Here is a 27,515-nt window from a genome sequence, read left to right on the forward strand (position 1 = left end):
GCGATTATAAATCGAGCTCTCTCGGCCCCGAAGTTGCCGACGCTTAGAAATGCGGGACTTCATCGTCGTATCATCAAGTGCTGGATGATATCATTGTGGAAGAAACTCTGTCCGTCACTCACTAGAGGAAAATGACTCCAGTTCAATCCGTCCTAGGCACTTACTTGTCTAAGCCAACAATTAAACTATGCTTTCTACCGCACTACTAAACAACTCTTCTTGATGTATAGAGTTGTCGCCTCGGGCCACCTAGCTATCGATAAGACCTCAGTTTCTCCGATTCTCTTCAACTCCAGGCTGAAAGCCATCTGCCAGCTCTCACCACCCAATATGGACAAGGCAGACTCCTTACTCAGTGACTTGAGCTCAATATGGTAAACCTATTTACCCCTTAAACAGAATATGAGTCCTAACGACACCCGTTGAACCCCGAAACAGCCATATCAACGCCCCCAAATATTGATGTCCACGGTGCTCAACCCGTACCTGCTCTCTACCCCGCACACGACGCCACAGGCTGTGGTCGTAATGTTCCGGCGTGCGTGACACGGCCGCCTACCTGGGGCGTAGCGAGTTGGCCACAGAGGCCTCGTTCGACTGTGACTTATACTTTATCGCGGGTATTGAGCGCTCGCTTGAATGCGCCGATAGAGGCAGAGAATCGAGGTATCGAGCTTGCGCACGGAGCGTCCATTGATGGGGCCGAAGCGGATAGGGTATATCCCGATACTAAGAGCCTGAGGTGAGGACAGAAACGCAAGCATCCTCATCAGGGACTGGTGAAAGGCGAGGCGGGTTTCCTGCGCAGCCCCGCGGCTGGTAGTGTCAAGGTCATTCGGGCGCCGTGGGGCATGTCGCGGAATAAACAGAACAATTCTCGGTGGCATTGTACGTAAGCTGTACTCCCTTCTTCATTTGTAATCACGATCTATGTGGTTGTCGTTTCTGTTCTGATGGGTTTGGCTTTCAAGGGATAAGTGCCTGAGTTGGACTGTGGAATGGGTCACCGCAGACGGGACACAAACAGCCCGGAACAATTTCGAGACATATTCTATCGCCGAGGCCTACGATCAGTCTTTTCCACTACCGAGGAAGGAGAAGTTGCAGCTCACTCAGCTGAGCGGGGAAGAGCAGACAAAGCAGACAGAAAGCAATTATTCGAATTACAAACACGACACCGTGGACCTAGAACCAGCTGATACAACAGCTACACTAGTCAAATTCACTGAACCAAATGAACCAAATACCCCAACCTCTATATATCACTAGACAAATTACCTGGATCAGCTATGCAGTGCATGATGCCTCTGCCATTGCCACAGTTGTACGAAGATGTCTAGCATCACCACCGCCAGCGCTGCTACTTGACCTTACCTTCCCCGAACCCCGAACCCCCGAGGCTTGGTAATCGTTCCCGTTCATCGAAAGCGCGTATGACTTGGCAACATTGACGTTAACAATCGTGATAATACTCGTTAATAACTGGGTAAGTTGTTCAATATCGTTTAGCCACTCACCGTGACCATTTAGCAACGTGTAACATTTGGCTTTGTTTGCATCGTATTTTGTGCTATTTGTATTGATAACTAAGGACCAATCAACGTCCACCCCGGCGGGTTTGGCTTTGTTTGCATCATATTTTGTGCTATTTGTTTTGATAACTAAGGACCAATCAACATCCACCCCGGCGGGTTTGCTCCACAACACCCTCTATTTCCCCTTTTAATCTTCCCTTTACTTCCATGCGGCGCTGATTTCCAATGCCCTCGGATCAGGCGGGGAGGACGCCGAGCAGCGGTAGCGGTAGTGGCAGTAGTGATGATTCACTGATTGTTGCTCCTGGGCTCTAGACCTTTTGGCGTCATGCACCGCCTGGGTTTCTCTTCCCTTGCATGAGACTAGAGGTTGTCAACTTTGGGTCAAATTATACCTGATACGATAGAGCCAGGCAGATGAGTTCCCAACTTACACGAGCTATACCCCGACATATACCGGTTGTGCTCTGGTGTTTCATCTGTTGTAATTGGTAGACACCTGGGTTTCCGTCTCGATGTGGATCTGCAGTCATCTGCGTTATTATTGATTTCCCGGCTGCCTGACTTACCATCATTTCGGGTGTCTCGGTATAATTACTGTAATTGAATTCGGTGGCGGCCTAATTATCCCATTTCTACACAAACCCCCTTGCTGCATACTCCGTTGTTCAACCCCACACAGCATGGGCAAACTTCATCTGAACTACATGCTATTCAGCCTGATTTCACTTATTTGCGTATCGCTTCAGTCGCGAGCGGAATGGTATTCAACAGTCTCAAATTTAAAATAGCAAACGCCGCTAAATTTGAGAAGGACTGCAGTCATGATTAATATATAGTAAGGTTGTTTCAGCGTATAGTCCGGATTGCGGAGGGGTAAATTGAGTTTCCACTATGATTGCAAAGAAAAGACCAACGCGGACTGATTTGAAATCAATGTGGAAATGGGATACTGTATCATCAAAATGGCATCACCACTCTCAATGTCTGAATTATTCTTACGTATTTATACAGGCTCGTAGGGCTTTCCTTTCGCCTAACATTTGATATTGCCCTTTTTTAAATATATGGTGCTTCCCTAGCTTGCCTGCATATCATACCCATACTGCGCGCTTTCTCATTCTTAATTTTAGCAGTGCTGTCCTGTCCATTTATCTGCCACTCGTTTTGGAACTATGCCTTTCACAGGAGTGGTACTCATCATTGGAGCCGGGCCCCGCATTGGAATGTCCGTCGCATCCAGGTTCGCGAGTAATGGCTACAAGGTCGCCCTAGTTGCTCGCAATTTGTCAACAGGGTGTTCAGCAGAAGGTTATCTCAACATCCAGGCCGACCTGTCTGATCCCAATTCTGTTCCATCAATATTCCAAACCGTAGGGAAAGAGTTTAGCGTTCCCAATATCGTCGTTTTCAACGGTTCGTCCATTTTTATACCTCTCTTAATTATGTGACTAGCTGACGTGCGAAGGGGCTAACCGTCTCATAACTCCTCACGACGACCCTCTCTCCGCACCCTTGGACTCCATCAATGCTGCTCGCGCAGTCGGTTTTGATAGTGCCTATATCGCCGCTCAGCAAGCTTTACAAGGTTTCAGAATGCTTCCCACTTCGACACCCACAGCATTCATATATACTGGTAACACATTAAACCAGATCGCCATCCCAGGCGTGATGCCCTTTGCACTTGGGAAAGTGGCTGCAGCGATGCTTGTAGAATATGCCGCCAACGCATATGGTAAAGATGGTTACAGGTTCGATCTCTTTTTTTGCCTTTCCCAGTCAGGGGGTGTATTTATCGTATTTGACTCGTGCGCCCAGGTTTTACTTCGTCGATGAGCGCAAACCCGATGGACGACCCGCTGGTTTGCAGATCGATGGTGATGCACATGCAGACATGTTTTGGACATTAGCTCATGAGCCCAAACAGTCCAAGTGGTTGGTTACCTTTACAAAGGATGGGGGGGGCGACAGGCATTCGCTGGAGTCGACTTCAACGGCAATACTAGGCATTCGTATGATTATCAGTTTGGTAGATAATATTAATTCGGAGGATCTGTGATTATTGGCATCTTTGGACATCTCAGCTTGTCATAATCCGCCAACTACAATCTGCAAATTACTGTCGATTTTCGGCAATCCTCCGAGATTATTGATTCCACATCTCCTAGTGACGTACTCACCTGCCTTCGTCTTACAATAAATATGCTCTCATTATTGGTTTTCTGCCAACCTGTTTCAAGTTTTGCGAGGGCTTGGGATCGAAGTTGATTTCATCGAAATGGTGTAACGGTGACATGACAAAGACCAACCAACGCCATCAAGAAAGAGAAGGGAATCTCCTTTTCTGCATAGATTTGAGAAAAAAAAGTCAAGAATCAAACCAAGAAAAAAGAAAGAAAGAAACCTTCCCACACCGCACAATCAAACCCCCAAAAAGACCGCCTCGCCCAGCAGTAGATTCACTGTACATTGACTGATATAAGGACACCCAATTGTACCAGGCAGTGGGGGATAATAGCCCCAGAAATAGAAAGAAGCCGAACCCAGAACCAGAACCCAAATAAGAAACATGTATACTATACATGCATCACGTCATACGGCGTTAAACAGGCAAAAGGAAATCAGATGGAGGCAATCTCCGTCGGATTCGGATTGGGGAACTGGTTGAAGTCTTTGCAGTCGTTCTTAGAATCGATAAAAACCCCGACGACATGTACACAATTCCACACACCGTGAATGGGACACAAAAAACCTGGCAGAGCATTAGCATTCAAAGTGTGAATGGGACACAAAAAACTTGGCAGAGCATTAGCATTCAAAGTGTGAATGGCAGAACGGCATAAAAGCTGCAACGTACCATCGCGGGCATCATATAGGCGTCATCTAACCCAAAGCCTTGAAAAATTGAAGACGAACAAAACATGGAAGATAGACCGTGATTAATGATACGCCAAAAAGCACGACTGCGGGGAGCACCTTGATTATACTTTTGCGTAGTCGCTGTACGAGGGTCGGATGGAACATCTGCAAATACGACCGTTGACGATGAGCATGGCTTTCGAAGTGTTTTTACATAAGATGGAGTTAGAAGACCTAGGGTTCGCATGGCCGTATTTTTGTTTGAACTCGAACTCAGTTAACGACGCCACCGCATCATACAGAACAGCCACCGGCCCTTTCATAAATTCAATCAATTCGCCACCAAAACCACTTACAAAACTACAGGAAAAAATTACTAAGGCAAGAGAACGCTTCCCAGATAGTCCGACAAGCGATCCTTCGAAATTACAGCGTCGTTTGGAGGCGATTTTTGAGGGTAGTTTACCTAAGCTGAAATGGCAGCCTAGGGATCTGCCGGGCTCACTCGGTTATTTAACAACTAGCAACGAGCCAATACCCCTAAATCTAGGCCCCAGGTTAGTAGAAGGGGTGTTCTTGCTGTTAGGAACTCCAATACTATGATTAGGTCAAGGGATATTGCAGAGGCAGCCAAACAAACTCGGAAGTGGGCACGGGAAGCGAAACAGCAGCGGGATGATTGGGCTCGCCAGGGCCAAATTAGGGAGCAGGAAAAGGTAACTGGAGATGACGGCCAGCCAATTTATTGTATGGACAGACAGGGGATGGCGCTGTAAATTGTATCAAAAGTTGCTAGGTAGGGAAAAATTATGATTAGACTGAAATTTGATTAGACTGTTGAAGGCCCTCACCGCTCCCCTGGCATTTGGACGCGGGTATACTTCAATGGCGGGAGCATCAGGACGGGACATGGATTATTGCGTTCGGCACCCGAGAAAGCCCAGAAGCTTGGGCTTTCTCGGGTGCCGAACGCTTGGTAAGCTACATATTGAATTGTCTTATGATTTCATTATGCAGTAACAGGCTTGGACCTTGGGGCGTTGATTGGCCCTTAGTTATCAACACAAACGGCACAAACTAGGATACAAAACAAAACAAACATGCTCGGTGACCAACCCGCACAGCGGTGTGGGTCAACTCATATGGAGGTTATGATAAAGTTCAAGCAAACAAAGCAAAACTAGCAAACACGCAGATTGATAATATAAGAGGAACTGCTATTTGATTATTGAAGCTAATCTAATAAGACTTATATGTCTGCCTCAAGGTCGTTGTTTCTCATCAATTCATACAAACTCAAATATGGCTAGTACAACTCCGGTTATTCTCATTCTCGGTTCGGGACCCAATATCGGCCAGCATGTGGCTCAGGCTTTTACTGCAAAGGGCTACAAAGTTGCCCTTGCATCTAGGAGCCTTAAGGAAGAAGCCAGCAATGCGGACCAGGTTCACATTTCCGCCGACCTATCCGATCCCCATTCCGTGAAGGGCATCTTTTCGAAAGTCAAGGCATCGCTCGGTCTGCCAAGTGTTGTTGTTTACAATGGTCAGCATGTTCTTTATGGAAGCCCGTTTACCGAAAACCCGCTGATACCCTTGAAGCATCTGCCGGTGCTCCGAACAATCCAGCGGACCCCTTGTCTATTCCCTTGGCCGACTTTAGTCGAGACTTGCACGTTAACACGACTAGTGCGTTTGTCGCTGCACAACAGGCGGCTTTAAGCTTCGAGAGACTCCCCGACCATAGCTCCAAGACATTCATCTACACTGGCAATATACTCAACGAGACCACAATTGCAAGTCTTCTGGATGGTGGTGTGGGCAAATCTGCAACGGCCCACATCATTCGCTCTGCTGCTGCCGCATACTCCGATAAAGGCTATAAGTATGCGCTTCCTTCTTTCGCTCTGGTAGTCTTGAAATTGACGAAACGCAGATTCTATTATGCCGATGAGCGGAAGCCTGATGGGACACCTGCGTACTCTAAGATCAGTGGCGAGGCACATGGAAAATTCTATGCCGAGCTCGCAGAGCACAAGTCTCAAGGTCCTTGGCAACAGACTTTTGTCAAGGATGTAGGATACAAGCACTTCCCAGCTACTTGACTCCTGCTTCCTTAAAATGGCGAATGTCGTTTGGAACCTGTGCCCTTTTCATTTTGGAATTTTCTCTGTATTTCGTGTCTTTTTTCGAATGCTTTCCTTTTGTTAGCTTACGGAATAACGTGTGCTCGGAGCAAATACCGGTTCGCTCAAAATCAATTTGACAACTTTGTTCTCGTTAATTCATTCTCGAACTTATTTTTGCGTAATGACATACCTATTACGGTTCCTCTACCCCTGCCAGTTTGCCTTGGTAGTATCATGGTATGAAAGTGAATAACTAGGTAATGCGATCACTTTGGCGTATCATATGTCGTCGTCAGTTGACGAAGTAGCCTGTCTACTTCAGTCGTAATTGATCTTGATTCGTGGGGATCCCTTGTCGATGCCTCTATCACCCGAAGAAGATCCTGATCTATAGAAGAAGATGAAGCACTTCGGCGCTATAACCGACCTACCGGTGGGGGTTGTAAAGGTAGGAAAATTCTCTTTGGTTCGAAGTGTTCCAAAACAACTGATGCTTAGTTCCTGTGCCTGTGTTTGACGTCCCTACATCCCTCCTTTTTTATTTGGTGTCTCTTCTTTCGAGCCAAGCACGGGAAACAGACCAAAGACAACCTGAATAATTAGGAAAGATAATTATCATAGCGATCGTTTTGGTCGGTGACCTCCGAGTGAGGCGATGAACCTCTGTGCTGACCATATCGAATGGCCTTCTAACTTGAGCTCCTGACTGCTTCTGGCTCTGGTGGTGGCGCAGATGGTGGTGATAGTAGACGTATTCATGCAACTCTGACAATTGCAGAGACACCATGCACTGTAGAGCTGCTCGTGGCACTTTGCCTAGTTATATATAGAGGGTGGGTCGAATCATGAGATCTTATGAACCGTTAAGAGGTGAAGAATTACACGCATGGTGAGAGCTCTTGACCCGAACTATTTATTTTCACTTGTTCCTCTTTTTGTTCTGCCTGGCGATGTCTTTCAAGGACGACTTTTTTCTAGGCTGTCAAGTCCTGCAATTCCTTCTGTAGATCTGTCTCATTGGCAACCGGTCCAGTAAGCTTGGAGTCAGCAACTATACCAGACACGACAGACACGAACGTATTCTCTTCCACGGGAATGTCACGGAGCCTTAACTTTCAATCGGGCATAAATAATGACCTGCATCATAAGTGCAAGCTCGATCCCCCGATCCTCCATTTCTCTGTAAGAGCGATCGAGTATGCGTTCGATGCCAGTGATGAATTAAAGTTTTGATCAATGGCTAGCCCACTGCGCCGTAGGTAAGCGGCCGGATCGCGCAAGCTGGAGCATTGACATCACAGCCTGTGGTTGCGAGTGTAGGGTAGGGAGAAGGTGCGGGTTGGGGAGCGTGGATAGACGTTGATGTGATTGTTAGCGGGGCCTAGCTAGGCTTGTATACTGCTGGGCAAAGTGGAAAAATTTACCATATTGAGCACAGATCACTGAGAATGGGGCCTGGCCAGTCCATATCGGGCGACAAGAGCTGATGGGCAGCTAGTTCTGGAGTAGATGGAAAAGTTGGGGAACTTGATGTTTTGTCTTATCGATAGCGGTGTACAGAAGAACTAGACAGACTTTTATGAACCTGTACCAGAGCTGCACAAAACTGATATTCCATTTTTGGGGAGAATATTTAGAAATGCCATTAGCTATTCTATCCGGAGTCTACTTATTGATATCTCCCAAGGGCGATGTTAAGAGTGCATTGTCGACTGCCATGATATTTTCCACTTCCTTCCCCCCCAAAAAACAACCAGCCTCCTGGGGGCCAAGATCCTCGCATTTGTAAGCGCTCGCTATTTCGGTACCGAAATCGACGATTTATAATCCCCCAGTTCGGCAGCTTCACTTCAAAGCAGGAACTTGACTTAAAGACTACTCTCTTCGCCGGCAACTCTAAAACACAAATTATAGCCTCCAAGACATTTGTAATCATTGCTGGCGTCGGTCCCGAGACGGTGTGTTCATCTTTGTCTATAGCCTTATTCTATAGCTAACAACAGCACAGGGCGCCTCCATCGCCAGAAAGTTTGCTAAAGCCTACTCCGTGGTTCTTCTGGCCCATAATCCGGATAGCTATAAGACTATTGTCGAGGAAATCAACTCTGGCGGTGGCCAGGCCGTAGGCATTAGCACAGACCTCACCGATTCGAACAGTCTGAAGTATGCTTTGAACCAGATGGCAACGCAGTACTTAGGCTATGCTCTTGCGGCGGTATTCTTTAATTCTGGCGGTGGGCTTACGTGGAAGCCATTCATAGATCTGATGGAGGAGGGCCATCGTTGCATGCGCCTTAGCACCTATCCTAGCATTAGCTCTGAGATGCACTATGTCTGCACCCTAGAAGTGGAACCTGCCCGACCAGTGTATCGATCAGGTGAGACTTATTCTTGCATCTTTTCGGATTGGCACGCTGGCGAGCCCCTTAGCTACTAGTGCTACTCGCAGACCGCGATTTTCCAAGCCATCGCACCTTTGAACATAATCATAGATACTAGGATCGTTGTGCTACCTTGCATATTGCTCTGCAGAGTGCAATTGTCTCGTTAGAAGCGGTTCAGAATCATGGCACTTCTCGCCAGTAGAACTTTGTAAGAAGACAAGGTCTCACAATATCTAGCCACCGACATAAACAAATAATTGGGCCTGCGTGGCGACAGGAATTGAAGTCCATTATACTAGTAGTATGCTCAATTCGTCTGATATCCTGTGTGAGTAGCCTCTCTGTTGAGGTTTACAAATGTTATTGATCCAATGCTAACGCGAACTTAAGGGGAAAGCACCAACTTCACAATCTAGGACCAGTAAGTGTCCATCTGGGCATACACTCAGCTTTATATAAACAATGGTACATGAGCGACTGACAATATGCTCTAGTAGACTTATGATGAATTTGAGTATCGTCACCACTGCTCGCCATCACTCGTATCATGGTGTGAACTCACAATGAAGGTTTCAGGAGGTTTCCCTGGTTAACTTCCTGATTAGCTAATTTTGCCACCGCCTGAACCCTCGAGCTTTATCCCTGAATGCAAACATTGGCTTGTAGCTCTTCGAGCTACGTCTTGTTGATGCACCTGCCTGATAGCCTGACTGTAGTTGGTTCCTAGGTCAATGTACCTCTGACCGTGCACCCTGACATTAGGCGTTGCAAGCCGAAAGACGATGTAGGCCCTTTAGATTGCTAAGATGCGGAATGATCTCGTTGTGCTTATCAGCATACTAGTAGTATCGGCAAATAGTAATGTGGAAACGTTTGTTTTGTCAAATGTACTAGTCGGCAATGGTTAAGCCAACTTCGACAGGTTATAACTCAACAGCAATACAAATTACGGAAAAACCTGGTTGAAGGTTTGGAATTAGCATATCTCATTGCCATATAGTAGCGCTTTTTTTGGTTCAAAAATGCTGATGTGCCTATTGGTCGAAGTCGGATCTTTTCTGCTGGTAACTCTAAAGATCACAAATTCCATCGGCAAGGCTCTGTCTGTAAGGGATCCACCCCTTCTGGCCAAAGAACTCTTCCAAAAGCTTTTCTGCTTTAGCAGATGGTGTGACGTCCGTGAGATCTCGGCCTTCGTTTGGATTCGGATCATCGAAATGATGGTCAGGTCGAAGTTCCCGGAGAGTGGAGATAATGTCAGTCATGTTCAGCGGACCTGCAAATGCAAATATCCGCTGCGATCGGACGTTAGGTGCAAGCAGAGCAATAGCGTGTAGCCGGGCAGTATCGGTAACATCAACGTAATGTTCTAGTACATTAAGCAATTTAGTATTTCACTTATCCCGTCCCCTCCAACTAATCATCGGGATCATGGAAACAACTCACGGGGCATAAAAAAGTCAAATATGCTTTTGTCGTCTTTCAAAATCCCTCGAACCATTCCCATGGATGACCCTCCAAATTTCTCGTGAAGAATTTCTCCTACCTGAAAACAAATACTTGTATAAGCCATGGATCTGGTGGTGGAGTAAAATCGAGACATACGTTGAAGTTCGGAAGGACCGTATTGAATGTAAAACGAGGATTGTGCCCTCCAATCCATTTCCAAGCCATTTGTTCGCCAAGAGTCTTAGAAGCTGCATAAACTGCGACTGCTTTCTCGTTAGGCTTCGTATTGGGATTACGTGCGGCTTTTACGGCAGCCTCATTCCAAGTATCTGCAATGAAATGTCAAATCACTAGCTCTTCTCGCCGAAACCTCCAGCATGAATATGCGAGGATGGGCTAACCTTCATCAATTCTGACCCCTTTCTGGTTTATAACAGGGATTAAAGCAGCTGCAGAGGATGATGTCAAGACGAATCTTTTGACAGAAGGGTGTCTGGATGCAGCCTCTAGGACATTTTCAACTGCTCGTACGACCCAAGGAATGACAGCATCGGGATCATTACTGAACGAAACATCAGAAGCCTATCAAGTATCACATTAGTTAAATATGCAACTGAATGGAACCGAAGAGTTTTTCACCTTCTCTCCGCAGATTGAGGAGAAAGCTTAAGTTACAAACATACCGTATGCACTACCCCGGCTATGCCATTCATGCAATTATCTAGCATCTCAGGGTTTTCAAAATCAGGAAGTACAAAGCTTTCAAAGACGCCTCGACCGAATTTATTCTCGAAGAAGTCGTCAAGCCATGGCTTTGGCGTCCTAACCGTTCCTCGCACTCGATACTCAAGCTGTAGCAAGGTGTTGATAACATGAGAGGCAATAAAACCGTTTGCTCCCGTGACAAGGATGCAGGATCCCGTAGGAAGGCCAGTAAGACTCGACATTTTGAGTGGGCAGTGGTGATTTCTTTGACGAAGGCGTGGTTCGTACACGTTGATATTACACCACGCGTCTTTGGCAAAATGCACGACTTAATAGCCTGTGGAATATGCGGCAATTGACTGTTTTCTATCCAAAAGGCAACTTTGTTGTGTTCTTTTTTAACTTCATCAATAATCCAATGATCATTTAGTTCTGTATGTGACGTTATAAGTCGCCGACTGCTAGATCTCACGTTAGAGAATGCTGACCAGGTTCGGAGCTTCGGCCTTCCGAAACTTTGCCATTCGGAGAAATGAGACACGGACTCATACATCCACATTTAACGCGCCGTTTGATTTATCAGCTACTACTTTCATGCCAAAAATAGACTTTTTTTCGACAAATCAGAACGTTCCAGTCTGATCTTTAGATTGATAGAAACAAATTTTGCACTGTTTGCATAATTTGCACTAGCCGCGGAAGTCAAAATGAAATTTCCAGATTTCGACATTCTGATATTTGGCCACTTAAAATCAGATATGAAATGGCGTTTCAAATCTTGAAATTGAACTAGTCTAAAAATGGTAGGAGTATCACGTGCTAACATATTAGGGCACCTTATGGCGGAAGGGGTGACATTGAGCTCAGCTGTTATCTACACGCCGCCGACGAGCTAGTTGCTCGTTGTAATGTGAATGGCGGCTCCCCAATGGCGCAACGGGACAGTGTACGTGCGTTGGAAGCACAGATAATTAGAGAACACGACTGTATACCAAGGAAAAGCCCTCGAGCGCGCAGGCTAACTACGGAAGCCACCAGTTGCACACAATCGGGTGCCACTCGCGTATCTATATATCTGACCCAGCTTCTATAGATTCAATGCTCTCCTCGGTACCCTCGGCCTCCGTAGCCTCCTCAGCCTTCGGCGGCGCTTGCATTTTTTCCCACTTGGCCCCAAAAGCAATAATAGTACACGTACCAGCCACGGCGATGGCGACAATCAAGGCAGTCTGGATACCACGCACATATGCGCGAAGAATAAAAGGCACATCATCTGGGGAAAACACTTTCCGCACATCCGTGGCGCCCGTGCTTATGACCTGGAGCGGGTCGATCCATGGAGCGGTCGCGCCTAGCTGCTTCAAGAGTGTGGATTCGAAGGCGCTTTCTCCGGCGGAGACGAGAAAGGCGCCACCGATGGTTTGCATGACTATAGAATAGATGGATCAGAGGGTAGAACTCAACGAGTAATTATTATGGCAGTTAAACTCACAGACGAGAATAGCCGACCCAGACGGTATGTCGTCCGGCGGTAGAGTCGCTTGCGCCGCAGAGACGGGCACTTGTAAGCCCAGCCCGACCCCAATGCCGGTGAGGACCTGGTATCCGATCCACTTAGAGGATGGACTGCCAATTGTGAGTGTGTACAGTAGCCCGACGCCAATGGTCGTTAGCGCGCCACCGACTGCCATAAAAGGCATCGGGCGACCGGTGATGGTGATCGAGATGCCCGACACGATAGTCGCAAGGGTGAGGGCGACAATCAAGGGCAGATTGCGTACTCCACTCTCAAGCGGGGAGACGTCGTCGATAACCTGGAAGTAGATGGGAAGGAAGTATAGCGTCAGGAAATAAGACCCCGCAATGGCGGCCGCATAGAGCATGCCTTGGTGAACGTAACGGCTCCTGAGAATCCGCGGCGGAACCATCGCACGGTCGTCCAACCACCATTGAGCAAAAGCAAAGGCGACCAGAAGCAGCCCGAATCCCACCCAGAGGCCAATGATGGTCGAGGAATCCCACGCGCGCGTGAGGCCACCCCACTGCAATGCCAGAATATAACACACGACCGCGCCCATGACCAGAGTAATGCCAATCGGATCCAACTGAAGCATCTTCTCGCAGAACGTAGCCGGCACCGGCTTCGCATGCGGCGGCAACTTGAAGAAGATGACAAGCGTCGCGGCAGCCAGGCCACCAAAGGGGAGATTGCTAACTTGGGTTAGCCCTTGCCATTCCCAAGGCGAGATAAAGAGACACGCACATATAAAAGCACCACCTCCAGCTGAGTCTCTGCGTGAAAGCTCCGCCGAGTAAGGGTCCGATGACCGCCGAGATCCCGTAAGAAGCGCCTGCGATGCCCAGGTACAGAGATCGCTTCGCCGGGGGCGCCAGGAAGGCGATGAGGATGAAGGCGCCCGATGCAATGCCGGCCGCACCCAAACCTGCAAGGGCACGTCCGACGATCAAGGCCGTGCTACTGGGGGCGACCGCTATGGACGGGAGTTAGCCGATCGCCAGGCAAAAGCCCTTGGGGGGGAACACGGCAAACACGAACCGCAGACGAGACTGCCCAATTCGAAGACGAAGACGGCGACGAGGAAGGTCCACTGCAAGGGAAAATACTTGAAGAGCTTGCCCCACGATGCCGTAAACGAGGCAAACGTCAGGAAGAAGGCCGACCCGTACCAGCCGATCTGAGTCACGCTGTGGAACTCGTCGGTAATCAGGGGGATGGCCGTTGCAATAATGGTCTGGGTCGAGGGTCAGCGGAGGGTGGGCGGCAGGAGAGGGAATGAGATCCAGCCCCTCACCTGATCGACGGCCACCATGACAATGGACAGGACGAGCGCCAGAAGGATAAACAGCAATGCGAGTCCCCTGGGATATTCGTCTTCGGAGGGCACACCTTCGGGGTAGGCCGCCGGCGGAGGGACTTGTGGATCGCCGCCTTCTGCCGTAACTTCCCTCTGCTTCACCAGTGCATGAGTCGGCGCTAACGCGTCGAGCGTCACCTCTGCGTCGGTACGTGCGTCGACCGTCATCGTGGGCAGGGCTCAACAATGCGAAACGTGGCCGTGCCAGCTTTAGGGGCTTATCGCCGCGCTGGAGAAGCAGGTCGGGGGATATAAGGATCTCGCGCTGGCTGATACTCGGACCAGGGGCTGGAGATAGAGATTAAAAACCGCCCTTTTCTGGGCTAGGACAAAAATAGGGCAGCTAAATGCGGTATTTGTCAAGGGACTCGGGGGCGGCCAGAATCCTCTCCTTGGTATCATAGAGATAACTGACATTTGGAGGGGGGGTATACTTCAATGGCGGGAGCATCAGGACATGAACTAATCAGTTCGGCACCCGAGCAAACCGAACGCTTGGTAAGCTAGATATTGAATTCTCTTATGATTTCATCGGTGTTTATTAGGCCCTAGTAATCAACACAAACCAGGACTATGCAGCAACCCGTTTGGACCTTGGGGCGTCATCGATACAAACAGCATGAACTATAATGCAAACAAAGCTTAACCCGCCCAGATCAACGTTGATTGGACCTTAGTAATCAGCACAAACAGCTCAAACTAGGATACATACAAAATAAACTTGCTTGGTGACCCACCCGCAGAGCGGTGTGGGTCCGCTCAAAGGAAGGTTATAATTAAGTTCAAGCAAACAGAGCAAAACTAGCAAACACGCAGATTGATAATACAAGTGGACCTGCTATTTGGTCATTGAAGCCAATCTATGTATAACTTGTGATTTATAATGCTGTAGTGTGTTCATTTAAGATTCTGGACTAAACTCTGCCTATGTCTAAAGCGAGGGTCCACTCTAAATTACCCACCCCCATGTAACATCATGACGGATTTGAAATCAGCAAAAACGAGCAAACGATGCTCAAGATCGATGTATAAATATATGCGCTATTGCCGCTCTTCTGGGTTCATCAACTCTCAGAATCATCCTACGATCCCACCTCAGTCTTCGTAAATTTTATCAACCATCACCATGTCTTCCTGGGTGGTTACTGGAGTCTCCCGTGGCCTTGGCGTACGCTCTCATCCCTTCTTCATGAACAAGACTCGTGTAACTAACGCACATACTTCATCGTCTAGTTTGAGTTCGTCCGCCAGCTCTCTGAAGATCCGGCCAATATCGTCTTCGGCCTTGTCCGCGACAAAGTAGCCGTCGAGTCCAAGGTTGCCGCTGAAATCGGCCGGACAAATATTCACATCATTCAGGCCGACACCACGGACCCAGTGGCATTGGCGGTAAGTTAATGAGCAATATATTAAAACCGAAGTCGAAACTAACCTAAAGATTTCGTAGAAAGCAGCTCAGTATGTTTCGGAGAAAACCAATGGCGCCCTTGATTATGTCATAGCCAATGCCGCGCTTCAATCTAAGACTGCGCTGGTTGGCTTTGATACTCTGTAAGTTCTGGGCGGAGTGCCAAAGATCGTTGGTCTGTTGATTCGGTATTAACCTCTCCACAGGAGCCACGATCCGAAAGCCCTTGAACAAGATGTGATTGAACACTTCCGAGTCAATACCATCGGCCCCGTCCATCTTTTCAATGCTTTCATGCCCCTGATTCTGAAAGGTCGGGCGAAAAAAGTGATTGCCATCTCCACGGGCATGTCGGACCCTGAGATGACACTCAATGCCGATATCTACCAAGCCGCGTCCTATGCAATGAGCAAGGCAGCCCTTAATATGGCGATAGCCAAGTTCAGCGCCTTGTACCGTGAGAAAGACGTACTCTGCATGGCTATATGCCCTGGTGCTGTAGACACTGGCAGTCTTAATATTGGTTTGTGGTCGTCTTGATAACTGAAATGGAATGCTTTTTGCTAACCTTTCGATAGAAACGGAGGAGGAGGGACAGTTGGCTATGGCTATGTTTGGGAAGTTTAAGCAATATTCCCCCACCTTCCAAGGACCTATGAAGCCAGAAGACAGTGCCAAATCAGTCTTGGCTCTCGTGAACAAGGCTACTGTTGACGGTGGCTATGCAGGTGTCTTTCTCTCTCATACGGAATCTAAGCCGTACCTTTGAGACTGTGTGTAACGAAGTGGGGTTGTTACCATTCGTCTATGCCTGACGTAGATGGCATCCACTAGGCATCCACGCCTACATGTACTTAGTTCCATCTCAGCTTCCTCCTTATTCTCCTCAAGCTATTACTTTCGTTCGAACCGCTACTACTTCATTGCATCGTATGCCACGCTGTACGTTGATCTGTGGGTATCTGGGCATCCTCACACTGTGTACCTAGAAGTGTTAAAGGCTGACAGAGAACGTTAATATGTTGATTTGTTCTTGTATCCCATGTAAAGTACATCATGGACCACGGAAGATCCGTACCTTGGCTAAAAATTGCACTAAGTAAGTGGGATCTCTAGAGGAACAATATGATGACTTGTTGCTGGTACCCTGGAGCTGTGTTACAAACGCTCAGGACCTAGGGCTGCACACGATACGATATCGCAGGAATTTTGGCATATCGCATATCGTATCGTTATCGCCAAATTATTGCGATACGATGTGCGATATTTTATCGCAACAATATGAGGCCTGCGATACGATTTGCGATACGATATTGACGATATCGTCAGGCTTATATTGCTATAGCAGGCTAAATCGTTCAAAAACGCGTTAAAAAAGGAAGCAGTAGCTATTTCCTATTGAGTACTAGCTCCGATGACCTCTATAGCGTCCATAGTGATAGTGGGTGGGCGTATATCGGCCATAGTCGCGTGGTAACCACGGTCGCGAGTTGACCACCACGACCGGTCAACCTCGCGGTGGCACACCTGGGCGCCAAATAATCTAAAAATACAATAAAAAATATAGCAGTATCTACTTGCTATCCAGTTCTAGCTCCGATAACCTCTATAGCGTCCATAGTGACAGTTGGTGGCCGTATATTAGCTATAGTCGGTCGGTCGCGTGGTGATCGCGTTCCACACGACCGGCCGATCATAGCTAATATACAGCCGCCAGCTATGCCTATAGGCGTATAAAATTAGATACTGCTTTATTTTTTATTGCTTTTTTAGATGATTTGGTGGCTGGGCATGCCGTGGTGAGGTTGACCGGCGATCCCCCGGCGACCGACCGACCAGAGCCAATATACGGCCACCAACCGCACCTACGGACCTTATGGAGGTCATTAGAGCTAGACCTAGATAGCAAATAGGCGCTGCTTTATTTTTTATGGCTTTTTTGCGTCGTCGTGGCCGACCGTGGCCGACATCACCACGATCACCCTAGGGCATAAAAAGCTTGGCAAAAACTTGCGATATTATCGTTATAGTATCGTTAATACGGCATTACTGACGATACGATAGGCGATACTTGTCGCAAAACTTTTGACCCTACGATACGATACGCGATATCGTATCGCAAAAATTTTTCGGCTTGCGATACGATAGCGATAACGATATCGTATCGCAATTATCGCAATTTTGCGATATCGTGTGCACCCCTATCAGGACCAATGGAACCATGCTGAAGGAACAGGCGTTCCTGGACCACGCGTGACTTCCCCGTAAACGGAAATATGTAGACCTCGCCATGACCCGCACCGTGGGTCTCTCCTCGCGATCCGCTATCCGCCCCTTCAGAGGGGAGGGTCGTAAGCTTATGTGTTATTTTATTAAGTGATGCTTCAACGTTCATGTTATTGAGGGAAGTTGATTGTGTGTTGTATGTCTAAGATACAAGTGAAGTGAGAGGTAGGTAGATGTATGCACGTGATCCCAGTGTCATTATCTCAGCAACCGGGATATTCCTGTGCGCGGCTCGGCCGTGGATTACGTTAACCCTACTTACCTAAGGGACCCTGGCTGAAAGCGGTATAGCGTACCCGTAGTACACGGCCCCAGCGTCCCCTATCAAAAATAATTCAGCGAAACCAGGCCCTCTAGGGTTCGCCCCTTCTACCTGGAAATCATAGAATCTAATTAAATACTAAGATATTTTAGATGATTCTTATAAAAAGATCTAAAAAGTCTGATCAAAATATCTCAAGATTTGACCTACTTAGGGGGGGGGGATACCGTGTTGACTGGGAACACCCCCCCCTTCCCTCCCTTTGCGGGCCGGAATATGTTTAGGCATTTTCCCTATACCCAGTTACTCCAATGTCCATTGCGTCGATACGCATAACCCTCCTGTGGTCCCTCCGACTCCAGCAAGTATCCTAACTCACACGCCGAGAAACTGATATCGGGCTGTGCAGCGTAGAACGCGTCGAACTTAGGTTGCAGTGCTTGAGGAAGGCTTGTGACCTTCTTATCCGGATGGAGCACTTGCCAGGGAAATGTACATTCTGAGCCTTTACAGCTCTTCAGAACCAGCAAAAGAGCATCTAGACGGGAGATCACTTGATTAATATCTCGGCCGAGTAGCCTGCCCTTAGAATTGTTGAAAAGATTCCGCATTTGGTACGGGTCATTCTGTGGTGAATATCAGCTTCGGACGGCAGGGGAAGAAATTTGAATGGTCACTAACCGTCATATCGTAAAGCTCGTGTTCATTAGTACACCAGACCGAGTAGAAAAAGTTATAAGAGTCGCCGATTACTCGCATAGCCTTGTAGGTGTTATTACTGTGGACGAGAGCACCTTCAGTCGGTGAAACTCGCCCAATATCGCCCTCCTCAATAATTGTGCCCCAAAATTCAACGGACAAATGCTCCCGACGTGGGTCAGATTTAGCATTATGTATCTCAGGAACAGTCAAAGGCATCGGGAGTCCATCAAAATCATCTCTTAAGGGGATACCGGCCAGGTCAAACAAAGTGGCAGCGATATCAGTGTGCGAGGTGACAAAATCAACCGTCCGACCCTTAGGCACTCCAGGGCCACGGATAATCATGGGGACATTGATATCTTCCTCGTAAGGACAGCCCTTGCCAGGGGTCATGCGATGCTGGCCCATATGGTATCCGTTGTCGGATGTGTAAAATATATAGGTATTCTCCAGCAGTCCATAATCCTCGAGTTTTGTCACCACGCTTTCCACAAGCTCATCGACTGCTTGAAGGGACCGAACTCTTTTGCGATAATACTCGTCTAAATAAGAGAGCTGGCTAGAGTTTAGCTGTGGGAGATCCATCACCCAGCTGGCTCCGCTCGGCTGGGTTGGTCAGCATTGGAGTATCTTAGGATGGTAGGTGAGATCATACCGTGTCAGGGTTGAAGTTGCCTCCTTCCTGAGGAGCTTTTACATCGACAAACTTTTCCTGATGGCGCTCTGCAGGATCGGGGAAGGTGAAGGCTGACGAGCCTTCAGCAGCAACTACCTTTGCGTGTGGTGCGATAGGAGCAACTCCGATGAAGAATGGGCGGTCGGAGCTATAAGCTTCCTCAATGAAGTTGAGGGCATAATTAGAGATGAAGTCGGTCGAGTAGCCATCCGACTCAACAGGTGCATTATGGTTGCTCTGGAAGGTGGAGTTCCAGTAGCTATAGGTGGAGGGGTCCATCAGAACTGTGAGACACGGTCAATCTCAGTGCACCTTTTCTCAAGGGAGCTAAGGCTACATACAGTCTGTTCCGTTCCAACCTTTAGGGAATGGTTTGTTATAATTGGAAGGTGTGTGAGAGTTCATAAGTTTGCCGGTGTAATAGGTGTTATAGCCTGCGTCCTGAAGCCAGACGGGTAAGTAATTCTCATTATGTCCCTCTGCCACGAATTTCGGATATCCACCTTAGAAGTATTAGCTATCTCCGCAGATATACATTGAACCCCTATTTTTCATACCATGTGGAGGATTCACGTCGGTGACATTGGTGTTATGTGCCAGCTTGCCTGTCATCAGACTCACTCGCGACGGGCAGCAGATGGCAATCGTACAAAAATGTCGCTCAAAGGTAGTGCCTTCATCTCCAACCAGTCGCTGTAATTTTGGCATATATTTGAGTGAGTTGAGATGCAAATCTTGTTCGTCTGCCAGGATAAAAACAAAGTTAGGCTTCTTGCCATGTACAGGCCCAGGTGGATAGGCTGATCCCAGGTTTCCTGAAGCGCTAGCATTTGCCAGAAGCAGGCTAAAAGTCAGAAAAAGTGATTTTATTATACGCGGCATTCTGTGGATATGCTGATGAGTCCTAGCAAAAGATCAATGAGGGTCCTAACATGCTTTTATGTCTTTGCGATCCAGTTTCCCCGCCAAATCTATCGGCGGTAGAACTTCAATTTCACCTATGAAAGTAATTTACTTCCCCTCACCACCCACAGATGATGCCCCACATGTAAGTTCACCCTGAGTGAGATTTTTCTTTGCAGGATCTGTGGAGAACGTCTGAGGCAATGCGGAAGCTTCCTCTTGAGTACACCAAATATGACTTTCGTAGACCAACCATCGTCCCCACATTTGCCCGAACGGCTAATCTGTGCTCAACTCTCCTAAAACTTTCTTAACGAGGGTTTTGAAGCGGGCTACATTAAATGCTTTGAGGAAGTTTCTTGTAGTTATCTCCGAGGCCGGAGTCCAGACGAATGTTATGACGAAAGACTCTACCATTATATCTGGCCTGGTAGTCCACAGACTGGAGGAAACGGCCCTGATGATGGGCGACTACTACCTTGATTTCCATAATCATCAGATGCATTTTCAATGTCATCTAGATTGAATTCAGGGCGGAATTGGCGGGTTTGGATGCGCTCTCTAAAGCAACCGTGACACAACTTTGACCTGGGAGAATAAAGCTCAGATGCCTTGTTAGATGACTCTACCGGGCTTGGCAGTACCTATTGGGCTTAGATGTGACACTTATTACTGCACAACCGGTAGATGAGTTCGGTATTTCACTCTCATCAGTAACCTGATAGCTCCTTGCGTACACCCGATCCAGACTTCCAAGATGCACCTCGCCCCCGCATCAAACGATTAGTGACGAAGGGGATTTTCGTCATCAAGGATTCTTGGGAATCGCGTTCTTGGCGAAAATGCTGGCGCTTGGCGTTGAGATTTGCTTCCTTCGCCCCACATACCTATTTCCTGCATGAGTCTGTCGTTGTATGTGTCTGAATATTCCGAGAGACTTATGTGGGGGGCCCCCCCCCCGAGTATACGCCCAGAGTGAGGATATCGAAAGTCTCTCCCCGATCCACAGCGATTTTCGGAACCACTCAATGAACGAATGTAGACTGTTCTACGCCATGTCTGTCTTTTCTTTCCATCGGAACTGTGTCCCAAGAACAAGGATGGGCATATCTGACACCGGATAATTGCACTCCACATCTCCAGCAACTCCATAGAAACACAGCTATATAGAATAGCCGAACCCAATGAGAACATCTATACATCATCCGATCTGGGTTCCAATTTGGACGAGGGGTTTGGAAAAAAAAATACTAAACAACTATCTCGGAGTACCCTAAAGTTATTCCGCCCCGTCTCCCGAGGGGAACATGGGAAAAAAGTCTTGGCGGGGGGGTGCATAGGTCATAGTGGCAGCGTTGAATCGGCATTGGGCCATGACAAAAACGATGTCCCACTGGACATTCTCAATATGCCATCAATGATCAGCAGCTGCCGCAAGGTGGTCGTTCGTAACTCACTGTGCTTCGAGCCCGGTAAAAATCCTAATGTGGGCCATAATAGATTATTCATGATAGGTTATCTTAATTGAATTTGTGGGAACAGCCAAAAAATGCTGAAATCCAATGCGTCTCCACGTCAGCATGACTTCCAGTGAATTGGGACAGCACATACTTGCTATCAGTGTAGTTTGGCATTGATCATGGCCGAACTAGAGACGAGGCAGCAGGTCAGCTCAATCAAGTACACGAGGGCCCAAGGTCAGTGCGTACGAGGAAGTGGACGTGGGCGCAGGCCCATATCTTTCGACGTATAGCTATATCAATTTGCTGTTTGTGCGGACACAGGCAGTGGCCAGATGGGCGTCCAATCGTACCAGAACAGAGAACCACTAGAGGAGAAATCTATGATATTTCCTCTAGGCTAGACTAGGCAATGGCCGGGTAGCAAATATTTTCGCAAGAGAGGTCTGGGTACTTCCAACATTGTGGCTTGCCGTGCCATTTTGCTCCGCTGCAATCACCCTCGAGCGTTGTGAGGGCCCTGGCAGAGCTGCCTACGGTTGTGGCCGGGGAATCGATCCATGACTGGTCGATGCTGCTTTCGAAGAAATCGTGGGTTTTCTCGGTGGTCGTCGGTGCTGGGCTTCCCTTTATTCTTGTCTGATGCTGTAATAGCTCGGTCTAGCATGGGACCGGATTATGCTGTTGTCGAGCCTTCGGATCCGACGTGGGACAAGAGAACCAGAGTGTCAGAAATGAAAAAAATATTCTAGTGCAGTGACAGTTAGTCATCGGTCGGATAGGAGAGGTGAAATATATGAAAATAATTTGGAATGTTACCGTGTGGCTAATCGGAGGGTATTGGGCCTTCCTGGTTGAGCCCGCTAAATGTATCGAGCGGAGTGGCCGTTTCAACCAGGTCTTTTGGAACAGCGAAGGTGTAACCATACTGGGAGCCAGAGTTCTCGCCCACGAAGCTGCTGCACCTGACTTAGTTTGAAGGATGATGGGGGAATAAGGCTCGGTCGTGTCGAGTGCAATATTGACATTCGCCCTATGACGAGAAAAAGACATCAGCGATATTTTCGTAAGAACAGAGAGCCAAAAATAGATAGATTCCGCACTGAGATTTAAAATTCAGTCCCGGCCGTTGGGAATAGGTAGTGGCAACGCATGGACAACTGACAAGACATGGGCTGGCCCATGGTAAAACGATCGGCTTTCTATACAGAGAGTCGTCAGCACAGGCTAAGTTAATTACTCTCGAAACTGCCATAGTGATCAGAACTTACCTTGCCAGCTACTGCTGCGCACGGTATTCTAGTTTGGCCAAGTCAGCTTGGTAGTGGATGGTTTTGATCTATGATAAACCATCAATAGGTAGCTTATGGGGCCCTTCATAAACCACTGTCTTTATAACCTGAGTTTATTATCGGGACCAATCCAAGTACTTTAATTTAATTCTCAGAGGAATAGCCGAGACGGAACTGATATTAAACATCTCCCACGTTAGCATGGCTTCAAATGATCGGATAAATAAACTTACCTGCCGTTAACAGATTCCAGTGTCGGGCGTAGACAAGCTAGGGGTGATAGAATGTTCAGTATGGTCACAAAGGCATGGTAGTTCGGGATCAGTTCATACCAAGGGAGAGGAGCTAGCGAATTCGAGAAGCGTTCGATATTTTATTTGCCCCATAATGATAAGGGAATGCTTGAGAACGACTACTCTGCTGGCGAAGGATCGGGTATTTATAGCATTGCAGCCCGCCATTCTACTTGCGTTGATGTAATGATCGTTGCGAATTGCGAGGGCGAAGGCGCCAACAAAGCCGACCCTCTAATTGCAGCTGGCTCAGCATTTCGTCACTGATTTCACATACTATTCAGAGCCATGGCCGTTATTAGCAGTCACATGTAGACCAAATTGACCGCCCGCCAATTAGGTCATCCACAGTTCAACGATCTTTCACAGTTCAACGATCCTTTTTTTATTATATTGCTATTTACTACCACAACATCGCTCTAGTATAGACCCGGGTTGTTTCAAACACTTCTTCGCCACCAGGAATAGTATGTGAAGGCTTTTTTTCGGTCGGAACAGGTGTATCTAGGCCCTCAGGGCCCTCTGAGCTCTCTATATTTTGGTCATCTTCCTTAGTAGGCTCTGCTCGCTTAGCAATATTTTCAGCAACACGGCGTATAGCATCGCTGGTTGTTAATGGACCAAATATGCCAACCCGTCGCTTTGATTTGCGTATAATTTTAGGTTGTTTTGGCGGGTAGTTTTGTAATGTGTTGTCCATAATACCAACTAGGTCTACCTTGCCGATGCAGGCCCCAGTATATCGATCAATTGCATCACGAAGCTTTGGTGGAATTGCCTCTTTTTCAGTATCCAAAAGATTGTTTAATTTGGTTGTCGATCGGCGTGCTGTAAACTCATTTCTGAGAGGTGACGTTGGCAAATCCGAGCTAATTTGTACAGCTTCATCGACACCATTAAATACTTGAAGGTTGTAGTTATTGCAACCAAGTTCCTCCATTAATGGCTCAATAACAAGCTCTGGTTTGAATGGAAAGATACCATGTGTAGCAAATGCCTTGCGAATAGTACGTGTTGTCATTGATTCCTGGCGAATAGCCTCAATCTCTTGGAAAAAGAAGCCACTATCGCATACATCTCCGCCCCAGCTTGTAACCTCATTATTTTTGGCTTTAAATCGCTGTTTCAATGCTCGAAAGGGGCTTCCATCGAGTGGCTGGACTAGATTGGTCGTATGGGAAGGGAATACACAAGCAATAATGTTGTTTAGCCTGCATATTTCTAAGAATTCCCAGGTAAGATGTGAACTATGGCCATCATACAACAATAATCTTCTGCCAGTTGTACGTTGCCGTGTGTGCCGAATAAAGAAATTTAGCTAATCTATAGCTATTTCATCGTTGGAATAGCCACTAGACGACATAGCAATCCGTGAATTGTGTGGAAGGTTGTTGTTATTGATATACCAGCGTTCAAGGTGGAATTTGCCTTTCGCAACAAAATACGCTGGCATTAACCAACTATCTGCTGAAATACATTCAATCCCAGTAAAAAGACTGCCACGCTCCTCAGATGCAATAGAACGACGTTCAGAATACTTCGTAAGCACGTTTTGAGGTCTTCCCTGGCCTAGAAGGAATCCAGTTTCATCAAAATTATAGATATGGGAGGCCGGAATAGCAGCAATCAGAGGCTCAATCCGATCAAAAAAAGCCTGTATGATACCAATATCGAGGCTACTATATCGATCACGTCCCATTGGCTTCTGCTTTATCCAGAAAAAGCTGTGTTGTATTGTTGCTTTCTCAATAAAGTGGTACACCCAGTTTTTATTGAGAGATGGCGCCAATGGGTCTAGACGACGAATCATAGCATTTGCACTAGCTTCTATACGTCCGGAGGTAGGCGGAACACCTAGGTTATCTAGACGATTGATCCAGGCAAATAGTGCAGCTTCCTGAGCGTCATCTAGCCTTCTATGGGGTGCAGGGCGGTCGTTTTTGGATTGTCGACCTTTTGCACGCGCCCGTAGGCGCTGCACGGGAACACAATATTCACGCGACAACGCGGCGAAATTGGGCTTTTTGAGGGTCTTAGCCTTTTGGCAGGCCGCAATTACACGCTCTTCGATAGTCATTTTGTTCAAATTCATGGTAAAAAGGTGGTGGTAAGGGCAAATAAACAAAAAGGATCGTTGAACTGTGAAAGATCGTTGAACTGTGGATGACCTAATTGGCGGGCGGTCAATTAGGTCTACATGTGACTGCTATTTGAAGATCCAGTGTACCAAAGGATTTTCCTGACTGTTGGCACCGTTTCAACACTCGCGGTGATACCACGGAAAAGCATCGACGACACGTTTCAACATCCATCAACATGGGCCCATACGTTATTGCTACAGGAGACGGCAGAAAAGTGATCACATTATTTTATTCCACTGGCCGATAATGAGCGCCTTCTTCCACTCAAAGAATGTCCCATCCCAATCATACAGTACAAACGTCAAGCCATGTTGCGCCTCTAGCTACCTACTAGCCCAACCGCAGAATTTTTCATGTTCATTCAGTATTTATGCTTACCTTGTCACATTTCCTGTATAATAAGAGGCAGATACTTTACAATTTACGGTGCGATGTGGTCCTGATCTGCACAGCCCCCGTACATGTATCATAACAGAGTCCGTTGTTCTCCCGCCTGCTCTTGCCAACTCTTCTTTTTTTACATGTTCAGATGCCCTGGAAAATTGGAAAATGACATTAGCACCGCACTGATGGAGTTGCTGCTTGAATCTGTCGTGACATTGTAATAATCTGAAGTTACATATATACCTCCATGTCAAGCTTTCGCGAGAGAATGGAAGTAAGCTGGCTGATATTATAGGATAGTAGCTCTCCACAGCTTGTCTTTGGCCAGGCACCCTGAATACATAATTATTATTTGGTAAGTACATATCTCATCCACATGAGAAAGGTAGAACTAAGTTTCACCCTCCTCCTTCTCCACTTACAAGCCCTCGTCATTGGAACCAACGGTATGATTGATTCGGCATTGATAATTTGAATTAGCTGATCTTTTAGAATTACAATCTAATTTGTTTACAACGATGCACTATATTGTCATGCCGGTAAGCTACAAGGTCACTCTGAACTTAAAGAAAACTTGCTTGACCCCATCCGCACGCGTCGCTAGTAGAAGTGGGTTTTCACCTCGTTAATTAGGTTATCCCCAATTCGAATGGAAGTAGAAAAGCCCTCGGCCACGTACCATCCTTCTCGCCAAGAGACATTGGAGCCCGTGTTAAGTTTCCACTACGGAGGGCATGCGAGAAACAAGGACAAGCGAGAGACAAGGATGAAAAAAGAATTATTCAAAGTTAAAATCCAGGTGGCCGATATCCGGAGTTTAGCCGAAGCGTGGTTGTGGCGGACTTCATCTCGGCGCTGACTGGGATGTGGAGTACTAGGCCCGAATAGACACTGTGAAACCGAGTCTAGCCATCCCTCGAGAACCTCGTTTCTTGTTGAGAAACACGAAAGTGCAGCGACATTGCACTTCAGATTCCAACGGTACCAGCTAATTTCCTCAAAATTGAATTTCTTTCCATAGCCACGTTATATGGGTTATGCCCGTAGTCGACTACAGCGTGTAAGATGTAACTCTGACCAGGCAATGAGTTTCCTGCTCAAGAATGCCGTCTATTCCATCCGCGATGTGATCAGGACTTGTCAAGAATCTCGTATTACCGTGGGTGGCACGTGTGATCGGCGCCGTGAATGACGATGTTCGGAACTAGCAAGCTGTTAATGCCATGAACAGATGCAAAAATACGAGCAACCCTTGGCCGCTTATCAGGTTATCTAATAAACTTAATTTCCTCTCTTGTCGGTTGCAGACAAACAAAACTGCCGATGTTTTAGCCGATAGTACAACACAAACTGCTATGACGCCGGCGGTTAGTCCTCAAAACGGCTGTTTCCCCGAAAAAAAAAACCATTCACACCACGACATGCTTACGTTGACTGCGGGATAACTGCGACGAGGCCAAAGCACTCAACTTTCGTCTACGCTTTCGGTGGGTCGACCCAAATTCTATTACACGCGTGCTCAGTTGCCAATATTGTCTCGCGACACACTCAGTACATTTACCTTGGTGCACAGATAATGTGGGGAGTGGCGACCCAAGATTCAGGGTCCTGCGGGGAATGATGCTTGACGATCAGCCCCACTATAGCCGAGATAAGTATATAGAGTCGGCTGTTCCAGACGGTTGCATTGTACGTCCATTCATACAAACCTTCAATTAAGCTGAGGCGTGACTCAGGTGATTGTTCCTCATGAGGGCTCTGTACTCTACCA

General features: G+C 47.3%; 9 protein-coding genes across 9 annotated transcripts; 5 read left to right on the top strand and 4 right to left on the bottom strand.

The window, feature by feature from the left end:
• Positions 1–330: 330 nt before the first annotated feature.
• N7481_001663 (uncharacterized protein) lies at positions 331–1,269 on the top strand (the record flags this gene model as incomplete). The annotated part of the gene is made up of 4 exons (XM_057260882.1): positions 331–355; positions 439–716; positions 753–892; positions 972–1,269. The coding sequence occupies 4 exons, from the start codon at positions 331–333 to the stop codon at positions 1,267–1,269; spliced, it is 741 nt and encodes a 246-aa protein (XP_057125814.1).
• Positions 1,270–2,710: 1,441 nt separating this feature from the next.
• Positions 2,711–3,594, top strand: N7481_001664 (uncharacterized protein; the record flags this gene model as incomplete). Its single annotated transcript, XM_057260883.1, has 3 exons — positions 2,711–2,951; positions 3,004–3,286; positions 3,354–3,594. 3 exons carry the CDS (start codon positions 2,711–2,713, stop codon positions 3,592–3,594), a joined length of 765 nt encoding a protein of 254 aa, XP_057125815.1.
• Positions 3,595–5,696: 2,102 nt separating this feature from the next.
• Positions 5,697–6,499, top strand: N7481_001665 (short-chain dehydrogenase; the record flags this gene model as incomplete). Its single annotated transcript, XM_057260884.1, has 2 exons — positions 5,697–5,940; positions 5,997–6,499. 2 exons carry the CDS (start codon positions 5,697–5,699, stop codon positions 6,497–6,499), a joined length of 747 nt encoding a protein of 248 aa, XP_057125816.1.
• A 1,663-nt stretch (positions 6,500–8,162) lies between these two features.
• Positions 8,163–8,960, top strand: N7481_001666 (uncharacterized protein; the record flags this gene model as incomplete). The annotated part of the gene is made up of 3 exons (XM_057260885.1): positions 8,163–8,308; positions 8,367–8,481; positions 8,532–8,960. 3 exons carry the CDS (start codon positions 8,163–8,165, stop codon positions 8,958–8,960), a joined length of 690 nt encoding a protein of 229 aa, XP_057125817.1.
• Positions 8,961–9,977: 1,017 nt separating this feature from the next.
• Positions 9,978–11,303, bottom strand: N7481_001667 (NAD dependent epimerase/dehydratase; the record flags this gene model as incomplete). The annotated part of the gene is made up of 5 exons (XM_057260886.1): positions 9,978–10,276; positions 10,354–10,453; positions 10,513–10,685; positions 10,758–10,938; positions 11,040–11,303. The coding sequence occupies 5 exons, from the start codon at positions 11,301–11,303 to the stop codon at positions 9,978–9,980; spliced, it is 1,017 nt and encodes a 338-aa protein (XP_057125818.1).
• Positions 11,304–12,143: 840 nt separating this feature from the next.
• Positions 12,144–14,115, bottom strand: N7481_001668 (MDR family MFS transporter; the record flags this gene model as incomplete). Its single annotated transcript, XM_057260887.1, has 5 exons — positions 13,875–14,115; positions 13,619–13,814; positions 13,325–13,553; positions 12,554–13,272; positions 12,144–12,490 (listed from the first exon to the last, which is right to left on the bottom strand). Coding segments are annotated over exons 1-5 (1,722 nt in total), but the record flags the coding sequence as incomplete, so codon positions are not given.
• A 948-nt stretch (positions 14,116–15,063) lies between these two features.
• Positions 15,064–16,114, top strand: N7481_001669 (uncharacterized protein; the record flags this gene model as incomplete). The annotated part of the gene is made up of 5 exons (XM_057260888.1): positions 15,064–15,105; positions 15,171–15,326; positions 15,385–15,488; positions 15,552–15,868; positions 15,924–16,114. 5 exons carry the CDS (start codon positions 15,064–15,066, stop codon positions 16,112–16,114), a joined length of 810 nt encoding a protein of 269 aa, XP_057125820.1.
• A 2,072-nt stretch (positions 16,115–18,186) lies between these two features.
• On the bottom strand, positions 18,187–19,979 carry N7481_001670 (sulfatase family protein; the record flags this gene model as incomplete). Its single annotated transcript, XM_057260889.1, has 5 exons — positions 18,187–18,519; positions 18,575–19,201; positions 19,251–19,555; positions 19,613–19,774; positions 19,829–19,979. The coding sequence occupies 5 exons, from the start codon at positions 19,977–19,979 to the stop codon at positions 18,187–18,189; spliced, it is 1,578 nt and encodes a 525-aa protein (XP_057125821.1).
• A 4,558-nt stretch (positions 19,980–24,537) lies between these two features.
• Positions 24,538–25,296, bottom strand: N7481_001671 (DNA-binding domain-containing protein; the record flags this gene model as incomplete). Its single annotated transcript, XM_057260890.1, has 1 exon — positions 24,538–25,296. The coding sequence occupies one exon, from the start codon at positions 25,294–25,296 to the stop codon at positions 24,538–24,540; it is 759 nt and encodes a 252-aa protein (XP_057125822.1).
• Between the last annotated feature and the right edge of the window lie 2,219 nt (positions 25,297–27,515).

Source organism: Penicillium waksmanii, assembly GCF_028829765.1.
Source record: "Penicillium waksmanii strain IBT 27052 chromosome Unknown utg000002l:1.0-3326099.0:1.0-3328782.0, whole genome shotgun sequence".
Lineage (NCBI taxonomy): Eukaryota > Fungi > Ascomycota > Eurotiomycetes > Eurotiales > Aspergillaceae > Penicillium > Penicillium waksmanii.